The sequence below is a fragment of the Spermophilus citellus genome (assembly GCF_964194105.1).
Source record: "Spermophilus citellus genome assembly, chromosome: X".
NCBI lineage: Eukaryota > Metazoa > Chordata > Mammalia > Rodentia > Sciuridae > Spermophilus > Spermophilus citellus.
The window spans coordinates 28,684,345-28,705,002 of NC_138190.1; the positions used below are offsets into that span (position 1 = coordinate 28,684,345).

Genomic DNA, 20,658 nt, shown 5'->3' on the forward strand with positions numbered 1-20,658 from the left:
AATCATATCATATCCTGTCATTGAGAGTTATCCTAAAAGAAAATACTGTAGTAAACTGCACTAGAAACACGCACAGATTTCATTATGTGCTATCGTTCAGTCATGCTGCACTGATCAGATGGTCTTTATGCCATCTCAAGTTGATAACTTCCTTCAGGTGTTATTCCTGAGATCGAGCAACTGAAGTTATAGGATGGACTCCAATTATAGTACACAGTTGGCAGCTGAATTCAAAATCCAGGTTGATTCTGCTTTGTTTTTTTTGCATATATGATACACACCCCAGTAAAGATGACCGGTCAATTCACATAGATGTCCTGAATGTAAACTCTGGCTCTCCAACATACCAACTGGATAACTCTGGGATATTACTTTCCCTTTCTGAGCCTGTTTCTTCATAAATAATATGGGGAAAATAAGCATCTAATTTTAAGATTGTTATATCAGAAATAGCACATGTTAAAGTGTCTAAGACTGTGGCATATGGTAGATGCTTAATTTATTATTATTATTATTATTATTATTATTATCATCATCATCATCATCATCATCATCATCATCATGGATAACATCTGGTTCTGAAATCTAGATTTCTAGGACTGGTAAGAGAGTTATAAAAAATGGGGCAATGGTTTAGAAAGGCTGTAATGATGGCTTGCTCTTGCTCTGCTACCAACTTTTCAAGCAGCTAACAAGCTCCCTTGACCATTGTGGTAATGAAGGACCTCAAGACAAAGAGAAGATACAATTTTTAAAATTCCTTTGCCTGTCTTTATGAGATTTAGTCATCAGCTTTCAGGAAAAATCCTTAGAATTTATTATCTAAATGTTAAGATATTATATTTGCATACTATAGGTGTCTGACATTTGTTAATGAATGAATAAAATATTAAAATGAAAACAATCACTTTGATAATTATTATAGCTTTGTGGTCATATGAAAGTTGCCACTTCATAAGTTCCAACAATAGAAATGTTTTTTAATTACAGTTGGTTGTTTACATTTTTGTATTTCCCCACTGGATTATAAGCCACATGACTTAGTCATCTTTTTAGCATTTATTCAGAAACACTTTACTGAGTGCATCTGAGTACCAGGCACAGCACATGGTACAGAATTAACTATGTAGCTCTGGATAGAGATGTTTCCAAGTGCCAGTGATATGTCTGTATTGAATTTATGTGCTACATGTCTCAGCAAAAGATGAAAAAAACATTTCTTTTTTGAGATAGGCATCATTCTCTATGTGTGTGAACACCAAAATAATACTTATTGTCACAAAGTTTGAGGCTATTTGGAGAAGGAAACATTTTGAAAAGAGAAACACAGACCATTTACAAGTAGAACAAGATTTATAAAAGGGGAAAATGGCCTGAAATACACATTTAGAAAGAATCACTACTTAAATGCATGTTTAATAAGAGGCAAGAAAAATAGAAAACCATAACTTTAGCTGGCATTGTTTCAAGTAGGCAGATTATCTAACTTTTCCAATCTTAAGCATAAATCAATAATAGATTATTATGCATAATGAATATCTTTCTTATCCAGACATCAGCTGCAGGTAATTCTTTAATGCTCTTAAAATAGAAGAGAGAAACCTTTATGTGACATCTTACAACAGCCAGTGAATTTTATCTTATATGTACAATGAACACTAAAATAATGGTTATTTCAAAATATGTCCATAATCACACTGTCAAATGATAAAAGAGTAAAATTAAATCTCAATATATGTACATTTAAAAAATATAGTAGTATAATGCTCATTTTAGGTCTCAGAGGGTAGAACAACACTGTGAATTTTGATGTAGGAATTCCTCATCATTTTATATTTTAATAATATATGTAGTAGGTAGAGCTAAATCAAAATATTTATTTCAGCTAAATCTATTACCTTTTACTTATGTTCATTTACAATGTATTTTCTATTACAACAAGTACTTATTTTCACAAATTTTTCTGTATTTGTAAAAATACAGACATTTTTAGGAAAAAAAATCTGGAAACTTCCAGTTAATATTCTAAACATGTTTATAAGATATGGTATCAACAATGAACTTTTTGAGACAGAATTCCATTTCAAGAATTGTATATCATTGAATTTATTATGAATACTCTTATAATCAATTATCTAATCATTATGTTAATAAATCCTATCTGCAAAGATAGACATGATAAAATTGATATATCTAAATTATTTCATTCTAAGACAGAAAAAAAAGTCATGGTAAATCCATGAACCAAGAAATAGATTAGAAAATAGTGATAGATCTTTAGGAGAACCTTCATGTTGTACTAAATCATTCACAACAGACTCTCATTACATGTGAGAGTAATAAAGTAATGATTACTATGGTCACTTCCTAAAACTTAAAAATGTTTCCTGTAATGATGTTTTCTAGGCTATTAGACAGTATCCACGGTGATATTCTGGCCAATTTTACAGTTGTCTTAATACAATGTTTCTATAACAGGTACCCAAGGAATAGTTCAATGAATGTGCCAAGGAGTCAGTAATGAATAAACCTTAAACTAGTTTAAATAAGTCTTAAACTAGTTTAAGATTCAGTAGCCTTCCAGCCCCAGCTGTCAGTAATTATTATGTGATTTTTTGTTTTTTGAGAAAAAGGAAAAAGAAGGTTTATTTCTTGGCTAGCAAAGGAGAAACACAGGGGACTCCTGTGTTGAACAAGTCACTTAAATATATGAATTTGATGTACTTCTGAATTTCTTCAGCCCTTTAGGCCTTTGTTTTTATGACACTGACATTCTGACCATTCTTCATGGGTATAAGAAAATGAAGACAAACAGCAGGGGGCAGCAGAATACTTTGGATTTTATATTTTTAGCTCCAAGTACCCTTCAAAAATTCTGAGAAATTTCATCTATTCCAACCTTTAAACAGCTTTTAAAAATCCATCTAACAGCCTAGATGATTCTGTCAGTGTCTTCATTATTGACAGTCACAGGGGCTTATTTTGCAGTCTTCAAATCAGATATGATTGACAGGGTAAATTGAAGGCACCACAAGAATCTTTCAGTTTAAGTTGAAAAGAATAATATATTCAAGGATATTATTATAAATGAAAATTAAAACTCTCATCAAATAATATACTGGGCTTTTAGTCCACAAGTCCCTTTTCTACACAGCTCTCTTGCTTTTTGGTTTACCTTGGTTGATGTTTTAATTCAAGCTACACATCACAGAAAGACGGTTGTTAAATAAATGAACATACAATTGGTTTCATATAATTAATTTGCCTGATGGTTCCAGGTTATGTGGTGATTTTTCAGTATAACCATGGTTACTTCCAAAGAGATGTATGATTTTTGAGGGTGCACATTTTGGAATTTTTTTTTCCAGTTTCATGTCAGAAAAAAAAAATGATGCTGCCTTAAGATCACCAAGGGGGCAGTATAAAGGAGAAAAAATGGATGTAAAAAAAGACTTGGTAAATACATCTGCTGTAATTCCTAAGGCAACATCCCTGACAAGATGTATTATTTATTCACATTTGAGTTCAAAGTTTAGAAGTTGACACTGTGCTCTGTGAAATGCTTAACATGCTAAAAACTGATAATATTATGTCTTCAGCCCATTTACCTTAAAATATAACAAATGTTTCTCAATTTTTATGTCATATAGCAAATGCATACTGCTTCTGTATGAGAAGAGATGATGGCAGAAAAGTTCTTGAAACTTTAATACTGGTTTGGAAGTATGAATATATTTACCTGCTGCAAAAAGCATGACAGCAACAGGTCTGTAGAAGCGCCTTCGAGATCCCACGCAGATAGAAATCAAACCCACCAGGAATGCAATGAGAATGATGGCAGCACCACCCAAGAGTAAAGCCAGAGTAGCAATCTGCCAGTCTGGAAAGGAAAAAAAAAGAAAGGCATTGCTTTTAAGCATTAAGTCCTCAAAGAATCAACAGAACTAACTTAGCAGCCTTCACCTTGCTGCAGTTCAACAAATGTGATTTTACTGCACGCTAAGCATCCTCTGGGGTTTGAAATGTTTTGCAACAAAAATTAATATTAATGTCTTTATTCAGAAATGGCTCCTATGCTAAGCTCAGCAGAGTTTTTAGACTAGGGGTTTGCCATGCTTTTCTTCCAAGCACTCTTATTAAGCATTCATGTTAAATCGAGTGTCCTCTCCATGACCTATTTTCAATATTATTAAGATTTAAATTTTTATCTGCATTTGGGGTAAAATTGGGGGTTCATAACCCACTTCAATCTAATGTATGAAGTATGATATGTCAAGAGCTTTGTAATGTTGTGAACAACCAATAAAAAAAAGATTTAAATTTTTATTGATCTATAAAGCTCACAAATCTTAGAGGAAAAAAATAAGGATGAGGATTAGTAATATATATGTATATTAATGTAATGACCATCCAGATTAATGAACAAGAAAGTTCCCATGTCCCTTCCCAGTCAATAACCACCATCCCACCTGGGTAGTGATCACATCTATCACCATGGATTAATTCAGTTTGCCTGTTTATAAATAATATTATAAACACATTTATGTGTGACTTTTAAATCTCTGAAATTCATCCATGTGGTTGTGTGTGGCAGTAATACATTCTTTTTTAGTGCTGTTCCTTCTTAGAAAGCCTTCTTTGACCTCATAAAAATTCTCCAAGTTTTTATTTGCCTTCCCTCAACCACTAAAACAATTCCTCAGCCAATTAACTTCAGGAGGATTTGTTGCTGTTTGTTTGTCCTCTCTTTTATTTCATTCTTATCTCATTCTCGGATTTACTACTACAAGAGTAGTTTCTGAAATTAGGTATTCCTACGGAGCGAGAATGGATTAAAAAATGGCTGCAGGACCCCCTCTCTTCATGTACAGATGAAACAGCCTATATTGACCACTTAGTATATGCAAGCATTATGGACACATCAACTGAGTCTCCCACACACTTCATAAAAAATAAACCTCAATGAATGTTCTCATTTCTTACAAAAAATAAAGAAGTAGTTATGGTATGACAGAAAACTGGCCCATTTTCCTTTCCTAAGGAAGGTAGAATGTTCTCTCAGAAGAAGCAATGTGAAATTATGAAAGCACTACTCAAGCATTACACTATACAGTGGTGGTTCTAAGTCCCAGACTGCCTCTTCTGGCCCTTAGTTTAATGAATATGTAGGAAATGAAAATACATTTTAATCTATTGTTAAATTGCAACATATTATAGTCAAAGTGTAGACTCATGATATTTTGATGCTTTCTTTTAAAATTATCCTTCTAAAAAGCTTCCCAAGTAGTCAGGCATGGCCGTGCACTCCTACAATACCAGCTATTTGGGAGGCTAAGACAGGAGGATCACAAGTTGAAGGGCAGCCTAGACAAATTAGTGAGACCCTATTTCAAAATTAAAATATAAAAAAGCCTATGAGCATAGCTGGGTAATAGAGTACTTTCCTACCATGTGTGAAGCCCTGGAAAACACCAGAAGCACAGAGAGGGGATGGGGGGGTGCACGTGGAAGTGGAGGGAAAGCTAACTTCCAAAGTATACTTTTCCACACTCTTTCCTAAGAAATCCTAATTTTTTTTTCACTAGTACTTAACTAGAACTTAAACAGCAATCAGGAAACAAATAAATAAGGGGAAAATAGAACAAATCCACACTTCTTAAAAATATAAAGATGAATCACAAGTAAGTAGAAAGCAGTTTTATGCCATCTATTTGTAAGAAAGTCATATAACTTCAAATAAACGTGTATCTGGCTTTTAACTAGAAGTTAAAAGGATAGCCATACTATGGCTTTTTTATTCCCGAACAGCATGTAGCTTTGAATTAAAAAAAGCCAAAAGAATAATCCTTACACTTGGAAGCCTCTAAATTTCTTTGGAAAAGTTTATACATAGAACATTATTTAATATATTGGAAATCCTTCTGAAAACTTGTGTGTAAATTGAAATTTCTGAAAGAAAAAAAATCAAAGTTTAATTATATCAAAGCATAGAGGGTACAAAGAAAAGAATAAAATCTACCCATCCATCCATCCATCAATGTAATTCCTGGAGAGTTCGGTAAGAACACCTATGCTAGATACTCTTTTAATTATCTACTACTTTTATAAAATGATTATTATTTAACAACTTTCAATAAATTACTTCATGTAGATTTTTAAAGTGTTAGTTTCATTTAAACTAGTATAAAACTAAATCTCTACCCATTTAAAAATATCTTAAAATAAAACTACAATTAGTTGCTTTTTCCTGATAAACTCCTTTTCATAACTCAACATGCATAAAATATAATACATTTGACTATTTTCACTTCCTACCCCAAAACAAACAGTTATAATTTTGGCTACTCCTCTTTATCTTCTTTCTTTCTTTTTTTTAAAGAGAGAGAGAGAAGAGAGAGAGAATTTTTTAATATTTAGTTTTCAGTTTTTGGTGGTCACAACATTTTTAGTTTATTTATTTTTATGTGGTGCTGAGGATCGAACCCAGTGCCCCGTGCATGCCAGGTGAGTGTGCTACCGCTTGAGCCACATCCCCAGCCCTCTCTTTATCTTAAAAAGGCTCCAAGAATAGCTAAAAACACAATATACAATTGTTTTCATTTTATATAGATAGACTAAGAAAAAACATCAAACTTTCTCTATAAAGAGCCAAAAAATAAATAATTTTGGCTTTTTGGTCATGGTCTCTATAGTATCTATTTGACTTTGCCATGTAGCATGAAAACAGCCATACAAAATATGTAAACAAAGGAACATTGCTGTGTTCCAATAAAAGTTTATCTATAAAAACAGGTGGCAGGCTAGTTTTGACCCTGTGGTTGGGTTATTATTTGGTGCTTCCTGGTCAATGTTTCATTTTCAAATGTTCAGGTAAAGGTCTCTCAAATAATAAAAATCACATAATAAAGTTAATTTGGATAAATGAGTAATATAGAGTACAAAGTGATGTTTATCCAAAATAGCAATAGAAAGTAACAACAAAAAGTGCTAATTTCACACAATGTTAAATTTCCTCCAAATAGCGATACTTTATTTCATATGGAGAAGCAATAAAATGCCACAGTAGAAAACACCTGGAAAATAAATGTTATTAAAAGGCACTAGAACCTTATCAGGAAAGGAATCTCTTATAGCACAGGGAATACTTGTAAAAAGTAGGTGAACACAAGCAGTTCATGTTTTCTACTAAGTGTTCTATATATTTAGTATTGAGTTTGTCGCTAATAAGAAAGTCACTCTAGATACAACGTCAACAAGGACAGTCACCAGTATCATCACTGCTGTGGTATTGCTACCCTTCCCTTTGATCTACAACCAAAGCTTCAACTACTCAAACAGAAAAGCTGTTTTATTTTCCAAGAGAGACTAGAAATGTCCATGAATGCCACTGTCCTAGCCAGAAGCTGTGCTTAGACTGGACTACTGAGACTATATCACTGGTGGACAAGTGCCAAGTTTTAGCATTATTGTCACATACACTTGGAAGGACTCAGGCTGTTTGTGTAGGACTAAAACTTTAAATAGCTGCCTACCTTAACCTCAATTAGAAAGCAAAGAATTTGGTTAAATATGGCTATCATAGACATGGAGGCCTAGGGTGCTTTTCAAGGGTCAGCCTGGGCATTTTGGAGCTGAGAACAGGGTTTGTGGCATCCTGTCTCTTTGAGAATATAAGCAGAATTCACTGTTTAAGCATTAGAGTCAGCCTGACAGGTGAACACAAAGTCAGAAACTGTGTAGATTGGATGGTTACCATTTCCTTTTTCTTACTGAACAAGACTAGGATATGGGGGAAAAAAGTAAAACATATTTTAATGATACCTAGCACTGGCTATTAAAATAATAGACTGGGCTTCCCATTACTCAATCGAAGCCCAGTATTAGCTTTAGCAAGAATATGTACATATAAAATGTTTTATTATATTCTACAGGACTTGGAGAATTTTACAGACATATTATATCTCTACCCAAAGGGTTTCTCCATTAAGGTTTGCATGCAAATATTTGCTATCTCATATTCAGTGTTTGTAAAATAAATTAAAATTATGATATACAATTCTCAATTTTCAGCCCCATTTCTTTAAAAAGTCGTGTATCTTAATTTCTCATCATCAGTTCATTTCTGTACCAGTCTTAGTCCCCCAATGAAAGTCCTCACAGTATTTAGTCAGATGAAGTGTTAAGAGTCCTTAGAGATTTATTACTCTGCATTAGTTTTCCAGTTTTGTAAGTGATGTACTTATACTATAGTAAAGCAGTAAACATAATCCAGCCTTGAACAACTTCAATAGGCATGGTGCTGTTTTACAAATTGCAGTGTTCTGCACAATTAAAACTGGCCATTGTTCAATGTTAGGCCAGTTGATTGGAAATCTAAATTTGTTATCCAAGATGTAGGTGAGCAGGTGGTAATCAGTTTTGAGGAAATAATGTGCTGCCTTGGTTTATAAGCTGGTGAGGGCTCAGATGGGCAGGGTAGCATGTTTTGGATCTGGAAACCAAATCTGAAATGAGGCTGCCATATTACATGTCAGATTCCCTCAAGATTATTTTGGCAAAACTGACAATATCACACTGGAGGCTTTGGAACTGAACCTAGAGAAGCTGACGTTCAAGAAAAGTACATTTACATGTATTCCCCCACGGTAAGAAGATAAAAACCAGGCCATCCCTATATAACATTAAATTTAACATTAATATGCAACTCAGGAACTAAAGTAGAGTCCTCTTTCAAGGTATTTGTATTAGCTGGCATCAGAGTTTTCTATGTCTGTAAATGCTTTAGTATTCTGCAGAATTATGCTGACTTACTTAGTATAATATGTGAGACTAGGCTGAAATAGCCACTGCATTATGAAAATTCTATGGGCTGCATTAAAACTCTTTTTTTTTCCCTTGGGGGATTCACAGTCAAAATCCACTTACTTTAAGGAAAGGCAAAAATCTTAATGAGGGTACATTTTCCACATTTTGAAGCCAAAGTCAGAGCATCACACACCAGTGCCTTAAGCTTTTCTCCTCCATCCATCTCGTTTCCAAACATTTAACTTATCAAACACTGGCTAATTTATTTATTTCTGTAGAATTGTTTATATGCTGAGATTAGTTCTACTATATGTAAATCCCTAAGCACACAATTTCTACTTCTTTTAGGAAATTCAATATGATTAAAAATAAATGAAAAAACAGTTTTTTTAACCTTTTAAATTCAAGTTCCACTGTTTGTGTGGATGATATTTCCTTCAATGTATTCATGGTTTTAATGGATGATTCTCACTTCTGTAATTCCCATTACAAATCAAAACATGAATTTAAAAAAAAAGGTTTATAATCACATTCAAATTTGTCAGATAGGCACTAGTATCTTCATCTTTGAACTCCCCAAAGGAAATTACATTAATTAAAATACTATTCATAACTACAACTACAATTACTCACTAGATCATCTCTACCTTGACACCACTCTTCACAAGGTATCCACAAATTCTCTCTAATTCACCTAATAAAATGGACAATTTTTACTCATTTCAAGCAAATATTCAGTTCTTCTAAACTTTATTATCACGTAAAACATATTTATAGCAAAACATTTCCATTTAATTGGTGAGAACTTAGAAAGCTAATTCTGTATTGTCAATCTGTTTCTATCATCAGGAACTGGAAATAATTAGGATGCTATTTGTTTGGGGGGGGGGGTCTCGGTTACAGAATAATACTTCAGACTTACATTCCCCAAATTATCCATGTCTTTGTCCCAACCAGCTCATTTTGTCTGAAAGTATTTGATTATTTTTATCAAATGCAACAAGATTTTATTTTAGGATTAATGCTACATTACATCTGATTTTGGCTAGAAAGGCCATATACTCGAAAAAATTAATCAAACGAAAATATTACTTTGTGTAAAAGGAAGGTGATTATAGACTTAACAATCTAACTCCAGAATTATCAAATGATATACTTAACTTTTCCAAGTTAGTCCGAGCGTGGCAAATGAAGTGGAAAACTGAAACAATTACTGAGGCAGTTTAAACGTTGTTTTCTTGGCCAAGTTGCATTTAGACCTAAATCCATCAGTGTTGCATTAATTTTCCACTATTTCATTATGTGGACACAAACAAAGGCAGCCAAGAGAAGAATTAGGATTCCAACTTTAATAATTAAAAGTCTTATCTCTTTTTTCTCAAACAAATGATATTAAAATAACACTTTTTTCATGCAAACAAATACTTAAGGCAAATAACTATTTGTATTTGATAAAATGGCAAACAATATGGATACCATATACACTGTGCTGCACAAAATGAAGTGGATTATTGTAAACGCAGCTGCTTTAGATACCCATGTTAACTAAGTTGGCAACAATTTTGAGTCCTTCTCTTTAGGCCCATTCACAAAGTAGGAGTGTATCAAAAGTACAGTGTCAACCTGATTTTAAGCTATTTTAAGGCAACCATTCAAATATGTGACACATCAACTCTAATGACCAAAACTGCATGTCAATTTTGCCAAACTTTTGGAAAATCCTTGCTGTCGAAACTGCCAGACAGGGTACTAGTTTTTGACCCATGACAATTTCAAACCTGCTTCATAGAATTTATCTTAGAAAACTCAGTGGAAATGTAGTTTATAATCTAAATACCACAACATATCATCCTCCTCCAATAAAACTACTATATACAGAGTTTAGCAAGGAACCTTGTCATTAAAGCATGTTATAGTATTTAGCCATAAAGAAAGATACCATCACCTCTAATGACTGTTGTTTCTTACCATGAGCTATGTTACAAAGCTTTCACTATCATGTGATGATAATATTACCTAATGGGTACTGGTATATCTCTATAGTAATTTCGGAACATGGTATTTCTATACGGTTGTGATGGGTTTGGTATACTAAAAATTGTTTCTTTCCCACTGATTGAAAACACCCTAAGAGGGTTACAATGTGAAAACTTACTTATTAGAAAAGCAGGAAGAAGAAAACCCACACCAGGAATAAGAGTGGGCGACCTTCCTCTAAGTAACTAAGATGCTTTTGTGATGGGTTTGGGACAGCTAATAAGCAAAAGCGTACACAGCCAGAGAGCCATCTACAGTCAGTATTAAGACACCTCTTTAGTAAATATGGAATGATAAAATGGGCAAGCATTTGCCAGCTCCTTCTTATACCTCTCTGTAGAAGTAAAACTTCTATTGCCTTCTTTGTAGCACTTTGTACATTTATTTCATTAATTTGTTTACAAGATAAATTTGTTTTATTCATCCTCTTCTCTCAGCACTGGCACAGAACTTTGCACACAAACTGGCTGTGTACCAGGATCATGTCTACCTGTTGCTAGAAAATTAATGTGTTTCAGTGAAATTAACTTCCTGGGTACATGTGAGAAGACAGGCAAATGGAGACAAGTCATTTCTATTTATGTCACCCAGTGGTGCTAAGAATAGATTCCAGGTTTCACTCACAGATCACCATGGCAGTGTTTTGGTGCATGTTTGGTTTAGGAATCTGAAAAATGAGAGTGTTAAAATTCTTTAAAAAAAAACTTGTATTTTTGGGGGGTGTCCTTTTTTTGTACAGAAAATGTGATTTGTAGGTCCCAACTTCTATTTTTCCTATATTATTTTATCTAATAAACATACATTCGAATGCGCAGTACCAATATTATCCCCAAACATGGCTCATTTAACTATCATTTTAAGCCTCATAGTAGTTAATAAGCAAATAGATACCAAGATGATATACTTGATGTTCCTTGGTTCTTTGGGAGACATGGATGTCTCGTATTTTTTTAAATGGCAGTCTTTGGTGCCCAAGGCAAGCTTAGAATAGGACAGAAAATTGATGATCTACTAGGATCTCCAGATCTCACATAAACTTAGGAGCAAAAAGGCTAAAGAGAAGTGTCCTTGTCTACATTTCTAGGGAGATGATCCAATAATTTGCGAAGACTGGTAAAATTTATCTGTCAGTGCCTTTGACATGTAAGGCTGAAATTCTGCTTAAAGAAAAATCAATCTCTTTTGATAAATTACTATATATTTTTAATAAAGTCTGAATGCAATAAGTTGTCAAATGAAAATTTATATTCACTTCATCAATTCAAGATACTTACCTGGCTGACTTCAACATACTTGTGGAATTAATTTTCTTTCTTTCTTTTTTTTTTTTTTAAAGAGAGAGTGAAAGGAGAGAGAGAGAGAGAGAGAGAATTTTTAATATTTATTTTTTAGTTCTCGGCGGACACAACATCTTTGTTGGTATGTGGTGCTGAGGACCGAACCCGGGCCGCACGCATGCCAGGCGAGCGCGCTACCGCTTGAGCCACATCCTCAGCCCCTGGAATTAATTTTCAACTGAAAATTAAGCTGTTTTATAGTATCCCATCATGGAGAAACTTAAAGCAAAAGAGTGCTTATTAAAGAATTTAGCCATGATAAAAAATTAAATTTCGAACTGATTTATCAATATGCAACTGTACCTATACTTATTTGAGAACTTTAAATTCTATGTAAATTTCAAATGAAATCAAAATATGGCTATTAATCTTATGAAAAGTGGATATTTCGCAAGTAGTCCTTAACCTCTTCATCAAAAATTCCATATTCAATGGTCCTTCAAACACCAAGAGATAGTTATCTACAATATTACAGAAAAATGTGAAAACTGACCCTGTAAAAATACTATGGCTGGGCTGGGGATGTGGCTCAAGCGGTAACGTGCTCGCCTGGCATGCGCGGGGGGCTGGGTTCAATCCTCAGCATCACATAAAAATAAAATAAAGTTGTTGTGTCCACCGAAAATTGAAAAATAAATATGAAAAAAATTCTCTCTCTCTCTCTCTTTAAAAAAAAATACTATGGCTAAGTGCAATCTCTCTGTTGAGTCTTTAACATTGCATCCTGCTTAATTTTCCTTATTGATGCAATACATGTGATTTGACTAAATTATTTACAAAATCCTTTCTACTCTGCGCTATGATTCTGCAATTCAATACATGGCAATTATCGAGAGAAGAATCATGCTATTAAAACAAAAAGGAAGCAAACAAAAACAACTCTGCAGCTTCAATACCTCTAAAGCACTGCAAAACTTGACTCTTGTGTAGAATTTTAACATTTTAATGCTCCTGTTCCAAGCATCTCATCAGATACACACAAAACTTTCTTAGAAAATGAGCAAAATGTTATTACATAACACAAAGTAACAGATTACAGTACAGATTCCTAATCAGTTGAGCCTTGGTTATCTAAAACCACAAACAAAAAATGGAAGGCGGTATATCTTTTATCTCTGTCTGTCTGTCTGTACTTGTGGACAGGTTAGGCTCTTGAGTTCATTTCATCCCCAGTCCTAGCGATCCCATGCAAGTGACCAATCACTAAAGCCATGTACTGGCTGAAGGCAAAAATTATGTGGTTGTTTTCTTTCTTCAGAGGTAATAAAGAATGCAGATTTGCAGCTAGACTCGGTGTCAGATGGACTGCACAGTGTCAGATGGATTGCATGGTCGGTCCATCAAGGTTTTAAAGTCTAATTCTCCTCTCCTTGAACCTGAGCTTGACTATAGGGCTCCTTCAAAAGGATCAGAATGTGATAAAAGAGATGTGTGATTTGCCATGCTAGTTCAATGGGGCAGGTTCTCTTAGGAATCTTGTTCTGGGGAAAATCACTCATTATGTAAGTCTAACTATCCTAAAATCCCCATCTTAGAAAGAGTTCCTATAGCTGCTTTAGTTAGAGTTCTAGTTGAGGCTACCTTTCCAGTTATTTATACCAAGGTGACAAATCTCTGAATAAAACTATTTGGAAAAGGTTCTACATTTCCAGATGTTCCATTCCCAGGTCACTGAAGTCATCCTTAGGTATGGCTCTGGATATCTTGGATCAGAGACAAACCATCTTTATTATGCCCTATTTGAATTATTGACCCACATAATTAATGAACATAACAAAATGATTATGGTACAACACTAACTTTTGTTATGGTTAGCTTCCTAACATTAGCAATTGGAATACTCTTGGTAAATCTTGTCTCTACAGCCAATCAATTGAGATCTTAGTAAATTCACAAAAAATTCCTGGTATTCTCAACAGTATTTAGGAATTACATTAGCCACTATGAAAGTTTATGACATTGGGAATAATCATAGTATGTGGGTAGAAATGAATAATGGTTTTGTGATCATGACATACCAAGAATATTATTAAACACTAGGTAATACATATCAATATTTAAACTTGAAATTAAATGAAATGCAAAGAAATTTTACTATTTAAGAGGGAAAAGACCTCCTAAATCACTGAGTCTATTTTTCTACATACATGATATGAAATAAATAGTTTCATATATTTAATCTTCATGACAAATCATTTGAGAACTTATATATAAGTTGTATTCAGTCACATGGTTGTTAAGTGGCCAAGTTCAGATCAGTTAGAACCCAAAGTCTCATGTATTCTCCATAATAATACTCTCTCTGCTGCCACGGATTTAGCATAGTTCATATATAAGTTTGCTGTGGTATTTAGGTAATCAAGAGACTTATTTTGAAACATCTACAACCATTTTGACTAATATATCTAGTAGTACTGACTGTATCTATAGTCTTTCAAAGGGTCTTACATTAAACAGAAACAAAGAAATTCCTCCAATGTATTACTGACAGCAGATACAATCTATTGCTTGAAATATGCTTTTGTTTGTTTTTGTTTTGATATGTTTTATCAAAGGCCAGGCTTTTCACACACCCATCAAATCCCTTTGCTGCCAAAGACTGATCTAAGTGGCTCCCTGGGGATTATAATCCTTCTATGAATGTGAGCAAAAGAGGAATTATATTTGCCCACAAATTAAAATGTCCTTTGTAAAAGTAAATCTGGGGAATGTGAAATACTAGAAGATATTTTTAAAAAATCCTGAAGATCTTGAAATAATTTACACTTAGTTTTCTCATGTTCATTAGTTGAGAAAGTTTGGGTACTAACTAGTACTGTTAATTTTTCACCATCTGTGCTGTACAGGTTTAATGAAATTGCATTTGTCCTACTTATGTTCTTTTAGAGGGAGTCAGAGGAGGTTTAACTGCAGTGACTTCCAGGTTTGCTGAGCTATGTGTAAACATCCATTAATATCAACTCATTTCAAGTAACAAGATGAACCTTCCCTGGGGCAAATCATATTGTGAGGTTTCCCAATGAAATTCAGTTTTCTGAATTAAGGTACAGATTCAAAAGCATGCACAGATGATACATATCTGAACTCAGAATCACTGTATCTCAGATCTTTTAAGAACTGAAGGTGTTCAGGCAGTTCTATTGATCTTAAAGTACCACCTAAAACAGGTTTTCTTGTAAATTCCTCAAAGTGGAGTTTTATACTAAAATTAATATTCATCTGTTATTAGCATACGGTACACTGCCATTTCAAAGCTAACAGTGACTCATGTTACAAATGCAGCTATTTTTAGTAGAGTGCATGAATGATGTTAACAATATTCCTTGAAAAAGGCATTATTTGATCAAGTACTTTGTGGATAGAAAGGATTCTCACACAACTGCTATGGCTGTGAACCCCTAACAACTATATTCTAAAACAAAGTTATCAAAACTAAACAAGAGTAAACAGAAATCTAAAACATCGGTACAACCTTGAGTAAGCTTTAAGATTCATTAAAAGCCTGTCCTAAACAGTACTGTGGAAAACCATTCTTAGAAAGGAATTCTGTGGCCAGCAGCCATGAGTACTGCATATTCTAAACTTCCTAACAAGCATACTTTATGTTTCTTTTCTTTTTGCACCACCAATGACAGTCAATAAGTCATTTTCTCATTTGTCTTTTTGGAAAACTTAAGACCATTGTCTGCACTGTCCCTAGTACACTGAATTACTGAATTAGACGCCAGAGAAAAGCATTCTTGCTGACTGACAACCAGATCACTGGTTCATACTAGAAGTGCTGACGCAACCTTCAGTACACCAGGACACAAGAGGCATGGCTCTGCTTTCGCTTAAAACCATAAAATAGGTTATAAACAGCAAACGATGCATATTTGGTACCCAAATTAAAATGCAAGTTTAAATATAATGGCTTAGGGGAAAGTTTTAGTAGAAACTGGGCCTAACTAGGGCACACTGTCGTCAGAAGAAACATTCCCGAAAATTTCCTTCTGTAAATACAAGCTTGCCTCTTCCCGGCAGTTTTAATTCTAATTAAGACAAAGGTTTTTAATTAAGCCCTGAAGATCCTGGTGTAGGGCCTTCAGTAAAACTGTCCTTGGTGGTTCCTCCCAAGATAATTCATTTCAAGATACAAGGAAGTGGATCTCTTACAAACCTTCAGAGAAAGGCATTTCCCTCCCTTCCCTTTAGCTACTCTACACAGCAAACAGACTGAAAAACGCTGTCTACCCTTTGGATCAGGCAAGCAAAACATTGCTGGTTTCGATTCTGGTGTGCCCCTTTGTTTCAAAAATACTGATAGAAGTTTCAAGTGCACATAACATTTTAAAAAAGAACATTTTGTTACTGGGGACATGGCAATTTTCCATCTTTTATTTCCTTTCCATCACCCCCCATCACCACCACCACTGTGGAGAGCAAAACTGAACTGCTACTACATCAAGTCAAGAACTTGTTCCAGATAGCCTCCACCAAAACCACCTTCACTTGTAACCCATTCGCTTACAAACTACATTTTCTGAGCTGAAAAGTATTTTTTTCCCATGAATATATGCATGGGGATAGAAAAAAGTGCTTGAGGGGGAAGTGGTCAGCCTCTTCTTTTTACATTGCAGAGTAAAAATCCACTATATTTGCATTAAGCTTGGGTCTCCCTATTTCTTTGCCTAGAAGAGAAAAAAATGCTGAAATAAATGGGTATGGAGGCAATTAAGGAAAGATTAGCAAACACTGCATACTGCTCAAACAAACTTGAGCTGGCTTCTCACCATTCCCTACATTCCTGGCCAAGAGAAAAGGATAATGGCCTGAAAAGCAAATGGAAGTTGAAGCTGGTTTCTCTAACCTATCTGAAAAGTCTTTATGCAATCAGAGGGCTATTATTTCAGGAGACAGAGAGAAAGGGGCAAAAGATTCATGTTGCTAAGGAGACATTCTGAAGCTGGCATTCCTACATAAATTTCCATTTCTATTGAAGAGGGGAAAGAAAAGATATTTTCTCCAAAGTTTATTTGGATCTCCGGGTTACTGAAGAAAGGTATTTTACCTATTTATTTTATCTGTAGTTGTAAACAACCAACTCTGAAAGAATTAAAAGACCTAAATGTTGACGTCCTGCTGCCAACCAGTCCCCTCCTCAGTGAATTAATCAACAAAGGCGAAACCTTTCAATGGGTATTTTGAGGTAAGAGAAAAGAAAAAGCTTTTGTAAACACAAAATTTAATTTATGGAAGGAACTTAACCAAGTGAACTAATCTCTCATATAACAAGAAATGAAAGACAAAAGAAAATCAGATTTTTTTGTGGCTTTTTGTGCTATTTCAACTTTATTGGAACTTGAAACGGTTCCAGTAAAGCTTTTTAAATGGTTTCAGAGAAGACATGACACTGTCAGGAAGGAATTTAATGTTTCTCAGGAGTGTGTGTGTGTGTGTGTGTGTGTGTAAAAATCACAAACTCTTGGTCCTCTCTCTATCCCCCATTCTCTGTGCGGACATTCAGCAGCTGAAGAATTAAGATTGGAAAGGGAAGAGTTTGCAGCAAGAAATCGGAAGTGGCAGATTTCTGTTAAGGGCACAATTGGGGCGCTGGAGGCAACTAGAGGGTCGGGGAGGGAGAGAATAAAGCCATAAAATCCCCGTGGGGCTAGCAGCTCCAATGGCTACCTTCTTTGTACTCCACCCCCATTCCATCCATTTGCAGTTTTCAAAGCTGGCAGAATAAAGCACAACTTTCCAGGCAACTGTGAATAGCTCACAGAGGAGAGAGGAGTTTCTTACAGTGAAAGAAAAAAAAGGGCAACTCAGAATCAAGGACGGTATCACCAAAGGGGGGGGGGGGAATTAAGATTGTCTCTCTCCCAGCTCACCATAGCCACCCCAAAATTTAAGGAAATATAATCTGCATCAAAATTCATTCGAGAATACCCAGATATAGTGGAGCTGAGCAGGCAAAAACGTGGGCTCTAAGAGGTAAACTCAGGCAAATTCCTCTTTGAAAGAAGGAGAAGAAAAACTGAACAGGGAACCCACACATCTTTGGAGTTGGGCGTTTTAGCCCGTTTCTTTTTTAACGGGGGTGTGGAAGGAGTTTCATTTTTTACACAGCCACATGGTTCTCGCCTTAAACGATAACAATTACCCAAAATAGCATACCTGTTACTCCAGAGCGGGAGGAATGGCCACGGGAGGAGGGAGAGGGCGTGGGACGCCGCTTTAGGCTAGGCGACCTGGAGCCGGGCGGGGAGAGGGGTGCATGCAGGGACGCGTCTGGAGGCCGAAGCTCCGCGAAGGGCCAGGACAGGGGGAAACGACGGGAGCGGGGGACCCGGAGAGGTGGGGAGGGGCGGTGGCCGTCGGGGCAGTGGGGCGCGGGACAGTCCGGGGAGGGAGGCAGGGGTCGCGGCGCGCCGGGCCCTCACCGCTGCTGAGCGTGGACTCGCAGTGCCAGCTGTCCAAGCTGGCGGGCTTCCGGCAGGACTCCCACAGGGACAGGTAGTACTGGTGGTCAGCGGTGACCCAGGCCGGACTCAGCACCGCCCCCAGGTCCAGACACAGCGCCAGGAAGATGCACACCAAGCCGACCAGCTTCAGCGGGGTCAGCACCGACACGCGCACCTCCTCCATGCCGCTGCCCGCCGAAGCCATCCCGGGGCGCCGCTGCCGCCCGCCCCGGAGGCGAGGACACCAGGCGGTCCGGAGAGCCTGAGCCCGACGCCCAGAGGAGCGAAGCAGCTGAGCCGCCGCGCGTGGGGACTAGTTCCTCGGGGCTCCGCGCCTCCAGCCGCGTGGGGAAGGTGGGTCTGTGGAGGCGGCTGGCCCGATGGGGGTCGATAGCAGCGGCCCGCGACACTGATCCCGTCGCGGACCTTCGCCGCGCGCTCTGCCAGCGCCCGCGCCTGCTCCGCCCCTGAGCGAACCCCACTCGCTCCGCCCCGGCCCCTCCCAGGGCTGCGAGAGGCGGCGCCAAAGGAGAGGGGCGGAGGGTCCGCACCCTGGCGGCTTCGGGCTCTGGCTCACAGTCCCACAGACTCTAGCTCGTCCTACCCCGCCCTTGATTCTGCACCGGCCGGTGCCCATGCCGGTGCCTCTGCCGCTGCCCTTGCCTCAACCCCGCGCGCCCGCTGCGCTCCTCAGTTCCTCCAAGCAGACCTGCCCGGATCCCGCCCCAGACCACGCTAGCTCTAGGGTCGTCCGCTCCAATCCTCGCTCAATCACGTGGATTTCCTTTTCCTAAGGAGCTCGGTGGGTCGTTTTCTAGAAGGCGTTAGATGTGAATTCCTAGGTTTCTTAAGCGTGGCCTTGAAGCAAGGAGAAGTCCCCTCTCTCTCTATGATGCAAAGCTCTCTTCCAAGGCCAGTTTAACATCCTGAAGGATTTGAAAGGTGGAGAAAAGTGACGAAGGGCATTTCGCCCTCTTTTCAAACGCAGGACGGGCCAAGGAGCCCTGGGATCCCTATTTCTTCAGTTTTCTAAGCCAGCATCTGCTTCTGTTCTCTGGGCTCGCCTGCTTTTGCGCCCCCTATGAAGGGCGTTTGCTCAGGGCGTGCAGAACTTAGATATTACGCAAAATATAAAGAACCTTATTTGCATCTTCGCTGCTCTGTCCTTTGCGCGTTGACTAAAACCTTAATCTAATCCTGTTTGAATTATGCCCAGCTCTAGCCCCCGGCCTGTAATAAGAAAAAAAAATGTTATTATCTTCCCTGAACGGGAAACTAATGAATCTACAAATATTTATTGAACACCTACGGGTTCAATAAATATTTGTAGATTCAGCCCAATAGGGCATTGTCCTGATTCTTAAGGAGACACTTCGTGTTTTTCCCCATGCAGGACGACTAAACATCCCTTGAAACTGAAATTGCGGTTTTGAATTTGTGTAGTTCATTCAGTATGTGATTGAAGGGTTCTGTCTTGGCTACCTTCTAGCTTTCCGGTAAAATACATTTATCAACTAGATCATTGGAGGAGTTTAGGTTGTTCTTAGATCATTCACCATCTCCAAAACTTGGTGGGAAACCTAAAATAGGAATTAAGACCTGAAGATGGAAAAACACTCTCTCCCTTTTTTGAAATACCAACCTCAATTTGTTGGTAACAATTCTTTTTTAACCACCTCTTTGCATAAATTGACACATCTTGATCGAACCTACGTTTTGTGTCTAGCAAACAACAGAATTGGTGTCAAAAAACTGGAGAACAAGAACCAATCCGATGGAAAATAAAACCCCACTATTTTCTTACATTTATAAATGAGATAACTGGTGACAGTTCCCTAACCGCTCAATCATTATCATGCTAATTACTGTAGGACCATTCACAAAGAATGACGGTAGCACTCTGAGCTCCATAACCTGGTACTTCCAACCTTATTCTTTGCCTCCCCAAAGTAAAACCAAGCCTAACAGCCTCTCCTTGAGAATATTCTTTAGGGAATACTGAAAAATGTAAAAACCGGGAGGACGAACAGGGG

General features: G+C 37.0%; 1 protein-coding gene across 1 annotated transcript in view; it reads right to left on the reverse strand.

Annotated features, from left to right (window-relative positions):
* Window positions 1–19,210, reverse strand: part of TMEM47 (transmembrane protein 47) — a 28,760-nt gene extending 9,550 nt beyond the window's left edge. The window contains exons 1-2 of the mRNA XM_081276569.1: window positions 18,605–19,210; window positions 3,740–3,880 (exon numbers count right to left, since the gene is read on the reverse strand). Of these exons, the coding sequence (XP_081132695.1) occupies window positions 3,740–3,880; window positions 18,605–18,830 (367 nt within the window). The 5' untranslated portion in view covers window positions 18,831–19,210. The remainder of the gene's footprint in view (window positions 1–3,739; window positions 3,881–18,604) is intronic.
* Window positions 19,211–20,658: the final 1,448 nt, after the last annotated feature.